At 45.3% G+C, this 13037-nt stretch overlaps 1 protein-coding gene across 2 annotated transcripts in view; it reads left to right on the top strand.

Annotated features, from left to right (window-relative positions):
• The window catches only part of LOC106582410 (activin receptor type-2A), a 59879-nt gene extending 46842 nt beyond the window's left edge, over window positions 1–13037 (top strand). For both annotated transcript variants that reach the window (XM_014165502.2, XM_014165503.2), the window contains exons 6-12: window positions 4000–4143; window positions 4496–4639; window positions 5013–5158; window positions 5862–5976; window positions 6286–6424; window positions 7767–7897; window positions 9708–13037. In XM_014165502.2, the coding sequence (XP_014020977.1) occupies window positions 4000–4143; window positions 4496–4639; window positions 5013–5158; window positions 5862–5976; window positions 6286–6424; window positions 7767–7897; window positions 9708–9902 (1014 nt within the window). In that variant the 3' untranslated portion in view covers window positions 9903–13037. The remainder of the gene's footprint in view (window positions 1–3999; window positions 4144–4495; window positions 4640–5012; window positions 5159–5861; window positions 5977–6285; window positions 6425–7766; window positions 7898–9707) is intronic.

The following is a 13037-nucleotide window of genomic DNA, read 5'->3' as shown; positions in this document are numbered from 1 at the left end:
CAGGACAGGGCAGGGCAGAGCAGGACAGGGCAGAGCAGGGCAGAACAGGGCAGGGCAGAGCAGGGCAGGACAGAGCAGGGCAGGTCAGAGCAGGACAGGACAGGGCAGAGCAGAGCAGGACAGGGCAGAGCAGGACAGGGCAGAGCAGGGCAGAGTAGGACAGGGCAGAGCAGGGAAGGACAGGGCAGAGCAGAGCAGGGAAGGTCAGGGCAGAGCAGGACAGGACAGGACAGGGCAAGACAGGGCAGGACAGGACAGGGCAGAGCAGGACAGGACAGGGCAGAGCAGGACAGGACAGGGCAGAGCAGGACAGGACAGGGCAGAGCAGGGCAGGCTAATAGACTGTCAGATGTTGTCGTGACTTGAAAACGTGGCTGCAGGTGAGCAGGGGAACTCACAGTTGACTGGTTATTTCTTCCAGATGTTGCTGTGTAACAATGGCCCATTCTTGTTGTTGAGGTCCGTTGAAGCCACGTTTGACTCTCAGGACAGACCCTTGGTGTCCCTGATCCTAGGTCAGGAGTGGTGTTAACATATCCTCTGGCCACAGGTCATCAGCTCAGCTGCCATTTGTTTTGTCTCTCATGCTGGAAATGTTGTTTTCTTTCCACCTCTTTCCTTAACTAGCACACCTTTCATATTATGATAGAGGTAAGAGAAGTCTCTCTCATTCAGCAGTTGGTTACGATCTGTTCACAGTTTCTGCATCTCTTGTGAATATGATTTATCAAATCCCTCAAGCTTGAGACTCCCACCACCTCAGATGCACCATTCATGTCTATATGAGTTTGAAACTGCTCGCTGTTATTTTCATTTTTTGATGTGCACGGATATACGCTAAATCCACTGTCCTGTTTGGGATTCAGCAGCAGGAGGGAAGTGCATGGACCGTTGGCTTATTGGTTGGAATGCAAGAGTCTGAGCATGCTATGAATGCAGCCAAAGAACGTGATGGTGAAATGATCGATATGGTGTCTTATATCAATGTGGGGTGGGAGAATGGTGGCTAACCACACACACACACACACACACACACACACACCAACAGTTATAGGCTACTTAAATATAATAACCATTTTGAACAGAAGCGACTCAGTGCCTGCTGGTTTGCAGTATAGCTAAGTCAGTACAAGGATAACCGTTCTCAGTAGCTTGCAAACATCAATATTGATTCTCCTGTTGAAGACAAAAGAATGTGTCACACAGATGATAAATGTTAGGCCTCTCAGCCCGGTCCTAGCCTACAGGGACAGCTGGACCATAAAAATGACATTGTTTTCATTTTTACAAGTGCCTGTGCTATGATTGATCACTTGAGAGAATGGCAACGTAAACATGACCTTGAACACTGTGAAGACAGCTAGAGGTGCAGGGTGTGGCTGCGGCTAGGTCTGGACTGCAGGCTTTAGGCCCAGGCTATATATCCTGCCCTATATGCTGCCCTCTTTCACTTGGTTTCCCTCTTCCCTCCTTCCTGTTCCTCCTTTGCCGTCATTAATCTGTCTATCCTTCCCTTCCTGTTCTGGCTGTACGCATGCAGGCCATTATGTGTACAACCTATGGGGAAAGATAAACATTCTCTGACATTAAAGAGGCTACCTTCCCTGCTATTCAACTAATTCATTAGAGGACCAATAGCGGCCCTCATTGAAGCAGGCAAGCAGCCAGGAAACGCAAACTTCTAGTGTATTTGAGTTTTAAAAACGCTTCAAAAGTTTAATTTCCGCTTTTGAAATTTCAGACTTAATTTGTCGTGAAGAAAAATGTATCAACCCCTACAAAAATGGTCCATGAATTATAATCCACATAATAATTCACATTCCCTGTTGCTGCATAAATATTTTCCTGCCGTAGAAAATTGGTTTAAATTGAGATCGGACATCTGTATAGACCTGTAACAGTCTGTAGACACAGAATGGTCATGGTCCGTCACTACGGCGACCAGAACACCTCTTAATCAGTCTGTCATCATCAGCATCATCCTGCCTTTGTAGTTCTCTTCCTTGATGGTATCCTGTAGTTCTCTTCCTTGATGGTATCCTGTAGTTCTCTTCCTTGATGGTATCCTGTAGTTCTCTTCCTTGATGGTATCCTGTAGTTCTCTTCCTTGATGGTATCCTATAGTTCTCTTCCTTGATGGTATCCTGTAGTTCTCTTCCTTGATGGTATCCTGTAGTTCTCTTCCTTGATGGTATCCTGTAGTTCTCTTCCTTGATGGTATCCTGTAGTTCTCTTCCTTGATGGTATCCTATAGTTCTCTTCCTTGATGGTATCCTATAGTTCTCTTCCTTGATGGTATCCTATAGTTCTCTTCCTTGATGGTATCCTGTAGTTCTCTTCCTTGATGGTATCCTGTAGTTCTCTTCCTTGATGGTATCCTGTAGTTCTCTTCCTTGATGGTATCCTATAGTTCTCTTCCTTGATGGTATCCTGTAGTTCTCTTCCTTGATGGTATCCTGTAGTTCTCTTCCTTGATGGTATCCTGTAGTTCTCTTCCTTGATGGTATCCTATAGTTCTCTTCCTTGATGGTATCCTGTAGTTCTCTTCCTTGATGGTATCCTGTAGTTCTCTTCCTTGATGGTATCCTGTAGTTCTCTTCCTTGATGGTATCCTGTAGTTCTCTTCCTTGATGGTATCCTGTAGTTCTCTTCCTTGATGGTATCCTGTAGTTCTCTTCCTTGATGGTATCCTGTAGTTCTCTTCCTTGATGGTATCCTATAGTTCTCTTCCTTGATGGTATCCTGTAGTTCTCTTCCTTGATGGTATCCTGTAGTTCTCTTCCTTGATGGTATCCTGTAGTTCTCTTCCTTGATGGTATCCTATAGTTCTCTTCCTTGATGGTATCCTATAGTTCTCTTCCTTGATGGTATCCTGTAGTTCTCTTCCTTGATGGTATCCTGTAGTTCTCTTCCTTGATGGTATCCTGTAGTTCTCTTCCTTGATGGTATCCTGTAGTTCTCTTCCTTGATGGTATCCTATAGTTCTCTTCCTTGATGGTATCCTATAGTTCTCTTCCTTGATGGTATCCTGTAGTTCTCTTCCTTGATGGTATCCTATAGTTCTCTTCCTTGATGGTATCCTGTAGTTCTCTTCCTTGATGGTATCCTGTAGTTCTCTTCCTTGATGGTATCCTATAGTTCTCTTCCTTGATGGTATCCTGTAGTTCTCTTCCTTGATGGTATCCTATAGTTCTCTTCCTTGATGGTATCCTATAGTTCTCTTCCTTGATGGTATCCTATAGTTCTCTTCCTTGATGGTATCCTGTAGTTCTCTTCCTTGATGGTATCCTATAGTTCTCTTCCTTGATGGTATCCTGTAGTTCTCTTCCTTGATGGTATCCTATAGTTCTCTTCCTTGATGGTATCCTGTAGTTCTCTTCCTTGATGGTATCGAGGCAAAGGTCTGTTTTTCTTACTGTCTGGAGCTATGATGGACATGATGGACATGCCCATAAAACATGATCTATAGTTAGAGCAGAGCATATGCTTTTACATGACTCCAGTGCAGATCAGAGCCGTACCTACAGTATACAGTACCAGTCAAAAGTGGCGGTCTCAGCTCAGAGTAGGCAATGTAAACTCCTGGGCCAAGCCGAGCGGGAAAGAACAGAATGGTTCTGGTTGGCCCTATAGTGTAAATCGGGTCTAGATATCCCTCCAGACCAGGTGTGCTGCAGCAGTCAGTCAGTCCCTCCATGCTACTCTACGGTAAGTAGGTCAGGCCTCATCCAGTAGTCCAGAGAGGAGACGGGTTGGTGATTTAAGTTTAACATGCTCATCACTTCCCTAGCCCCCATAAGCCCCTTCTGTCAAAGCTTCATAGCACCCAGCCCAGCAGCTGGTTAAAAGTTTCTCTTTTCCCCATAGCCCAACCATTGGCCCTGCAACATGGAAGCCATTTTGGATCCTACTTCAATGTACTGCAGTCCCATTTAATGCTTGGTGTCTGTGTAACAAACAGTGAGTTTGATGTGTGTTTCTCTCTCTTCTCCTCTGCAGGACCCGGGGCCCATGCCTCCCTCCCCCATCCTGGGACAGAAGCCACTGCAGTTGATTGAGATCAAAGCCAGGGGGCGCTTCGGCTGCGTGTGGAAGGCTCAGTTGCTCAACGATTACGTGGCTGTCAAAATATTCCCCATTCAGGTACAGTAATGTAACCACTAACCACCACTAGTAGCAGGACAGAGGGCTGTGTGGAGGCTTTCTCTGCTTCTTTGGAAGGGAGAAGAGAGCGTCATCAGTCTTAAAGCTCCAGGCCCTAGGTAATCCTCCTGGGCTGACCAGCCCCCTACTTTAGAGGCCAATCACTAAGCCCACAGTGGCCTTGATTGACCACTGAGCAGCAACTGACATGACCTAACATACATTATTATGCTATTTTTAAATAACAATCATATTTTTTCTTTTTTCTTTTCATGTCTAGTAGGAATCCAAAACCCATTCTCAGTTGATATTGTACATCTTGAACAGTTTTCTGTGTGTTTGGCGTCCTCAGGACAAGCAGTCATGGCAGAACGAGTATGAGATCTACAACCTGAGCGGGATGAGGCATGAGAACCTGCTCCACTTCCTGGGAGCAGAGAAGAGGGGAAACAACATGGACATAGAGCTGTGGCTGATCACAGCGTACCACGAGAAGGTACAGCCCCCCCTGCTGGTCAGAAGATCACAGCACAAACAAAGCAAATTAAATCACAACTCATTCAACGAAGTCATGCTAGAATTTAACATTTATCCCAAGACATCAAGCGTCGTTGTGAAAATGCAAGTCTATGTAGCAACACTGATCCAGTATTTATTAACTAGACAACCTTAGATAGAGCTGTTCCTTCCTATTTTTCAGAAAACACTAGAATGGTCTTTATCTGTGTTGAATATATCTGCCCTCTAGTGGTTAGAGGTAGAACAATCAGCTGGCATTATGTCAGATGGTATGGTGGCATGTTGACTTCAAGGTGAGCCACATTTGCTAGGTGCTGTTATATTAACTGGTTGTCTGCCTCCATTTCCAGGGCTCGTTGACAGACTATTTGAAGGCCAACGTGTTGTCGTGGAGCGAGCTGTGCCACATAGCCCAGACCACGGCTCGAGGCCTGGCCTACCTCCATGAAGACATCCCTGGTCTGAAGGACGGACACAAGCCAGCCATCGCCCACAGGTCAGCTCCCTGCTCTCCCATCCTCCCTGGTCACCTATCTCTGTTTGTGTTCCTCTATCATTACACTGCCATTAAAGACCTACTCTTCGATGGTCTTTTCAATCCACTGCCTTCCTTCACTTACCCCCCCCAAAAATCTAACTCTGCTTCCAGAAAGTAAATCAAATCAAATGTATTTATATAGCCCTTCTTACATCAGCTGATATCTCAAAGTGCTGTACAGAAACCCAGCCTAAAACCCCAAACAGCAAGCAATGCAGGTGTAGAAGCACGGTGGCTAGGAAAAACTCCCTAGAAAAGCCAGGACCTAGGAAGAAACCTAGAGAGGAACCAGGCTATGAGGGGTGGCCAGTCATCTTCTGGCTGTGCCGGGTGGAGATTATAACAGAACATGGCCAAGATGTTCAAATGTTCATAAATGACCAGCATGGTCAAATAATAATAATCACAGTAGTTGTCGAGGGTGCAACAGGTCAGCACCTCAAGAGTTAATGTCAGTTGGCTTTTCATAGCCGATCATTCAGAGTATCTCTACCGCTCCTGCTCTTTCTAGAGAGTTGAAAACAGCAGGTCTGGGACAGTTAGGACGTCTGGTGAACAGGTCAAAGTACACAACATTCATCCTGTTAAATGATGGGTATCTTTCCTCTCCCGCGCTGTCTGTTGTCTCATTGGTGTGTTTCTGTTCTGCTGTAATCCACAGGGATATCAAGAGTAAGAATATCCTTCTAAAGTCCAACCTGACAGCCTGCATCGCTGACTTTGGCCTGGCCCAGAGGTTTGAGGCTGGGAAATCCGCTGGGGACACGCACGGACAGGTGAGTGATGAGTGATGGGAGGAATGGTTGTGGAAGGTGTAGTCCATGATGTTCTACATGACTGTAAAAACGTCAGCATACCTCGACGTTCATGTTACAAAGAAAAAAACATCAACATCGTCAATCTGTTCAGCACAAGCAGAACTCTGTATTCCCTGATGTCAGATTGAGACAATTGCATGTAAATTATCCAAAACAGGCAGGACCACCGATTGAGATTGATCTCTAACCAGTCTGTGTGTGTGTGTGTGTGTGTGTGTGTGTGTGTGTGTGTGTGTGTGTGTGTGTGTGCGCGTCTGTTCATTCCAGGTGGGCACCCGGAGGTACATGGCCCCTGAGGTGCTGGAGGGGGCCATCAACTTCCAGCGGGACTCGTTCCTGAGGATAGACATGTATGCCCTGGGACTGGTGCTGTGGGAGCTGGCCGCACGCTGCAAGGCTGCTGACGGTAAGAACACACTCCCTGGAAGGACCATAGAGTAGTAGCGGCCCACGCAGAGTAGGAGTGGCCCACGCAGGGTAGGAGTGGCCCACGCAGAGTAGGGGTGGCCCACGCAGGGTAGGGGTGGCCCACGCAGAGTAGGAGTGGCCCACGCAGAGTAGGGGTGGCCCACGCAGGGTAGGAGTAGCCCACGCAGAGTAGGGGTGGCCCACGCAGGGTAGGGGTGGCCCACGCAGAGTAGGGGTGGCCCACGCAGAGTAGGAGTGGCCCACGCAGAGTAGGGGTGGCCCACGCAGAGTAGGAGTGGCCCACGCAGGTAGGAGTGGCCCACGCAGAGTAGGAGTGGCCCACGCAGAGTAGGGGTGGCCCATGCAGTGTAGGTGTGGCCCACGCAGAGTAGGAGTGGCCCACGCAGAGTAGGGGTGGCCCACGCGAGTAGGAGTGGCCCACGCAGAGTAGGGGTGGCCCACGCAGGGTAGGGGTGGCCCATGCAGGGTAGGAGTGGCCCACGCAGAGTAGGGGTGGCCCACGCAGAGTAGGAGTGGCCCACGCAGAGTAGGGGTGGCCCACGCAGGGTAGGAGTGGCCCACGCAGGGTAGGGGTGGCCCACGCAGAGTAGGGGTGGCCCACGCAGGGTAGGAGTGGCCCACGCAGGGTAGGGGTGGCCCACGCAGAGTAGGAGTGGCCCACGCAGGGTAGGGGTGGCCCACGCAGGGTAGGGGTGGCCCACGCAGAGTAGGAGTGGCCCACGCAGAGTAGGAGTGGCCAACCCTCTTCCTGTCTTCCTAGCATACTCTCTGGAGAGCTACACTACCGCAGGATTGTGTTCCAGCTTTACTCGGAACCTTGATTAGCTAAATCAGGTGTAGGGCTGGAGCAGAAGCCAGCATACACAGTATCTCTCCAGGAGGGGGGGGGTCCTTTCCTGCACTACCATAGTCCTGGTGTCTATCCAGGGAATTCCGTCTGGATTCTGTCTGTCTGGTTCCATGGAGCCGTATTGACCTGGCCTAACCCGGGTTGTTGTGTCGGGGGTCAGCATGTGGAACGCCCTGCATGACCTCTGGTTATCACTGGAGGGCAACTCTGGGTTAGAGCCTGGTCAGAGCAACTCACTGCCCAGAGGGAGACCTCCACTGGTCAAGAGCTGTTAGACAACACAAAGCATCAGCTCTGAATACCTTGGGGGGAAAAACTCAGAGATCACTGATTGTGTTTAGACCAATGTTTTATTTTCTTTATTAGCTGAAAGTAATGATTGGTATATTGATTGCATTTTGTGAAGGTTTTCTCTTTGTTGGAATGGATCACTGTGGTGTTGAGGTAACAGTCTGCTGTGTTATTTCAGGCCCAGTGGATGAGTACATGCTGCCGTTTGAGGAGGAGATTGGCCAGCACCCATCCCTGGAGGACATGCAGGATGTTGTAGTTCACAAAAAGCTGAGGCCCACACTCAGGGAGTGCTGGCAGAAACACACTGTGAGTAGAACATATACACCATGTATCTTAACCAATCAACCATTGTGACCTGACTGAAGGGGTAGTACCGTGACTACCACAAATGACCAAATACCCATTGTCATGCAACAGTAAGGAGATGGAGGACAGTGCCTTCAGAAAGTATTCACACCCCTTTGTTGTGTTACAAAGTGGGATTAAAATTGATTTAATTGTAAAAAAAAAATATTGTCAACCATCTACACAGTACTCTGTCAAAGTGGAAGAAAAATTTGAACATTTGTCAAAGATTTATGAATAATAAAACACTAATATACACTACCGTTCAAAAGTTTGGGGTCACTTAGAAATGTCCTTGTTTTTGAAATATATATATTTTTTTTTGTCCATTAAAATAACATCAAATTGATCAGAAGTACAGTGTAGACATTGTTAATGTTGTAAATGACTATTGTAGCTGGAAACGGTAGATTATTAAACCCTTTTGCAATTATGTTAGCACAGCTGAAAACTGTTGTGCTGATAAAAAAAAACTAGTTGAATATCTGGAGCATCAGCATTTGTGGGTCCAATTACAGGCTAAAAATGGCCAGAAACAAAGAACTTTCTTCTGAAACTCGCTTCTCTATTCTTGTTCTGAGAAATGAAGGCTATTCCATGCAAGAAATTGCCAAGAATCTGAAGATCTCGTACAGCGCTGTGTAATACTCCCTTCACAGAAGAGGGCAAACTGGCTCTAACCAGAATAGAAAGAGGAGTGGGAGGTCCCTGTGCACAACTGAGCAAGAGGACAAGTACATTAGAGTGTCTAGTTTGAGAAACAGATGCCTCAAGTCCTCAACTGGCAGCTTCATTAAATAGTACCCGCAAAACACCAGTCTCAACGTCAACAGTGAAGAGGCGACTCCGAGATGCTGGCCTTCTAGGCAGAGTTCCTGTGTCCAGTGTCTGTGTTCTTTTGCCCATCTTAATATTTTATTTTTATTGGCCAGTCTGAGATATGGCTTTTCTTTTCAACTATGCCTAGGAGGCCAGCATCCCGGAGTCACCTCTTCACTGTTGACGTTGAGACTGGTGTTTTGCGGGCCTCATGGTAAAATCCCTCAGCGGTTTCCTTCCCCTCCGGTAACTGAGTTAGGAAGGACACCTGTATATTTTTAGTGACTGGGTGTATTGGTACACCATCCAAAGTGTAATTAATAACTTCACCATGCTCAAAGTCTGCTTTTTTTTTTTACCCATCTACCAACCTTCCCTTTGCGAGGAATTGAAAAACCTCTGGTCTTTGTGGTTGAATCTGTGTTTAAATTCACTGCTCAACTGAGGGACCTTACAGATAATGATATATGTTGGGTACAGAGATGAGGTAGTCATTCAGAAATCATGTTAAACAGTTATTGCACACAGAGTGCGTCCATGCACCTTATTATGTGATTTGTTAAGCACATTTTTACCATGACCCAGGGCACTGTTTACCTCATCTGTTTATGTCTTGACTATGGTTAGCTAAAATGGTTTGTCTGAATCTCTACTGTCTGCAGAGCATCCTAACGCGAGCCCAACGCAGACACTTTTATTTCTCCACCCAGTCCAGAAGATAGTGGCCATTTCTGTCTGATATGTCTGCTGAGTGGCCTCCTCCTCACAGTTTCTCAGTGTCTCCTACCAGATCTGTTTCCTCTCTTGTGGATCTGTAACAGTAGATTAGTTAACTTAATGGTGTCTGGTCTCTCTCTGTCCACCATGACGCACCACGGGCCTCGCTCCATGTGTGTCATTGTGCCCTTGTGTCGCCGAGGGTAACCGTGTGTGTGTGTTCTGTCCCTCCCAGGGTCTGACCATGCTGTGTGAGACCATCGAGGAGTGCTGGGACCACGAGGCGGAGGCGCGCCTGTCGGCAGGGTGTGTGGAGGAGCGCATGGTGCAGATGCAGCGCCTCAACAACATCACCGCGCCCGAGGAGATCGTCACAGTCGTCACCATGGTGACCAACGTGGACTACCCCCCCAAAGAATCCAGCCTATGACTAGGCGTATGAACAGAACCCAGAGAGACTCGCCTCCCTAAGCAGAAGGTCAGGACTCTTTCCAACGTTTGTTGCTAACTCTGGGATTATACCCAAAGTGGCGCCAAAATCATTTAGTGGACCTGGGTTCATGGAGAATGATCCAGTTTTAAACTGGTTCCTATTGCATTTAGCTACATGTGTACCTAAAGACTTCCTCATGCCCAGGTCCTTTAAAATGGGAGGGCATGATGGGGGGTGGGGAGGGTGGACAATCAATCATCTAGACCCCTCACTGAACAAATATTTTTGTCCAGCACCTTGACAATGGACAAAGTCATTTTAAAGTTGACCTTTTGGTTGATATTACAATTTTTTTGTAAAATAAAGGAAAATGTACTTCCTGGACTGACTTCAGTTTTTTTTCTAAGAAAAGGCGGAACAGGAGAGAAGAAGAATCGAGACACACAGTTAACTTCATTTCAGCAGAAAAAAAAGGGCAACTTGGTTTTTAAACACATTTTCTGTTTGTGTTTCTCAGAATGACTACTGTAATGCCAATAAGAAACAGCTTCTGAATGTCTGTGTTTCGCTGCTTGAGAGAGAGAGAGAGAGAGAGAGAGAGAACAGCGTAATCAAGGTTATTTATCCGGACCTGCTTCACAGCATTTCTATACAAATAACCATCAACCTCTTGAGTCTCTCAACAAGGTATACCTCAGTTGTACATCCTACAAATAAATATGTTTTCCTTTGTAACACTAAAACCACTACAGGACATTGACATTCAGATGACATGTTTGGTATTGAAGCTTTTTCAAATAATGGAGTATGCCAACAAAATGGCCATTCACAAACAAGTGTTTCTGCCTTCTTCATTTCTGTTTGTGTATTTTTTTTGTGTATTTTCTATGTTGCCCCTGCTATTCAAATGTGACTGTGAGCATTGTTGTTTTTACCAAAATGTTTTGAACTTTTTAAACATCCCTGAAAATATGAAAATATTTGAGGAAAAATATTTTTAAGCACTTCCCTTTTTAGGTTTGCGGTGTCCACATAATATTAAAAACGCATGCCTTTTTTAGTTTTGTTTTTGAGCCTCTATGTAAAAGTGTGACGCTGGTGTCGGTTGTTTGAAACCCCCTTTTGATTTTAAACTCGAATGTCTACAATCCGCTGTAACTGTATTGCTCTTTCTCCCTGCCATGTTTGTGGTGTTTTCTGTTCGTAGTCTACTATTTTCACCGTATTTCAATACGTCTCAGGAAGCATACATTACTCTACGACAACCCCCCCCTCTGCTTTTAGGCTCTGACTCATTCTCGTGCCATTATTTTGGATAACTTAGTCGAGAGGTGCATACATGAGGTCTTTACGGCTTCTGTGGTTTTCAGGTAGATGTCCATTTAGACGGGTTATTCAGATCATGTCAGGTGTTCTACATTGCTAATGTAGCCATCATGATAAAAATCGATACGTGTTCCCCCTCAATCTTGTATTCTCCATCACTGACAGCATGTCCACCACTTTGGCTATGTGCTACTGTAGACAACACATAACAGATTCAAATTGCCAATTGTAGCTTTCAGAGTCTAACCAGATATGTTCTATTAGTAGTCCAATTGTAGTAAAACACTGGTGACTCAATTCTGTGCTTCTCTCCATCAGACAGATTTTGTTATATCCTACCACTTAAGGAGAGACGTTCAGGGATATAATAACACCATGCTTCTACTGTTTTAACTGTATGCAATCAAAGTTGGAACTGACAGTTTGCTTCTTGCCATGGCACCAACTTTCTTTCACTCTATGTAGCGTTTGTTTTTAAATCAATGTAATCATCTGTTTGTGTTTATTCTCTGACTTAAAACCAGTACATCCTCTCTGGCAAGAACTGTATGCCAACTCAATAGTGCAACAACATGTACGTTCTGGATTTAAAGCGGTCTCGGCATCTGTAGGACTAACACCGTGTAGCTCAGGGTTTCTTATTCTCTGACTGACTGACATCTATGCTACTCTTGCTATTCCGCTCTAACCGGAGCCACTCTGATTCAGGAGTGTAGACATGGGGAGCCAACAGAAGAGCAATCTTCAAAAACAGAGGGAGGCAGATTTGCAACTGCTGCCATTTTGATATGTACACTTTGTGTCTGTATTATCTTTTAGCACTGACGCTAAAGAGGAAAGTCAAATCCAATCTGTTTGCATCCATATTTTGTTCCACAATATCTTTTTAGGAACACTACTGCTGTGCAGATACTCTATCTCCCTAAACAGATACTCCCCCTCTGGCCTCAGAAGGTTTCTAGGTTTCTTTCATGTCAAACAAGCTACTTCTATGACACCGTCATGTTCTTAAGGAGGCACACATTGCATGTCGCCTACATTGTAGTATACCCCTTAACATAAGCCAAACCCCTCTATGACAGCAGATGACTGGATGGAAAATGCACAGTATGTACATATGAATGTTGTTTTAGATAGTGATTTTAGCATGAGGTTGTTTTTATGGTCTCAAGGTGAAAAAGAAAACAATCCTTTATCATGTTAATAATATTCCAAAAAAGAATTTAATGTTCATTTTATATGTAATTGTATTGTAAAAAATATGGTTTTATTAATTTATGTCAAGGCCCAGACAATGCTCACTTCTCTTTCAAAGGAAAAAGTATTGTTATTATATAGGCTAGCAAAGACTCCCTGGATTGGCTCATTCATTACCTCAGACCAATCAGACACACATCCTAGCTGTCAACTCAACTTTCCCACAACATTGATCAGTGTTGAAGGCAGATTGTATGGTGTAACCATAGACTTGTGTAGTTAACAGTGCTGTGGGAATATGAGATTTGACAAGCTATGGATTTTTTGTTGTTGTCATTTAACATTTTCTATGTTATGGTGACGCATTATTTTCGTCATCACAATAAAATTGGTGTCACTGTAACTGAGGTTTGTGTTACCTGCCGATATTCTCACCGTAGTCATAAATGGCCATCCTGCTATCGAAATAAACATGACATCTTTGCCTTTGTTTTGCAAGTATTTAACAAAACCGTTTCAGGGCTTGGTTGGAAGTGATAGTTAAATATTGTACAGAAGACATTTTATGCCATTTCTCCCCCTAAAATAAAGTATAGTGACTGCTCTGAA

Source organism: Salmo salar, chromosome ssa21, assembly GCF_905237065.1.
Source record: "Salmo salar chromosome ssa21, Ssal_v3.1, whole genome shotgun sequence".
Lineage (NCBI taxonomy): Eukaryota > Metazoa > Chordata > Actinopteri > Salmoniformes > Salmonidae > Salmo > Salmo salar.
The sequence above is the reverse complement of the archived record's forward strand: the minus strand, read 5'-3'. Positions and strand labels throughout refer to the sequence as shown.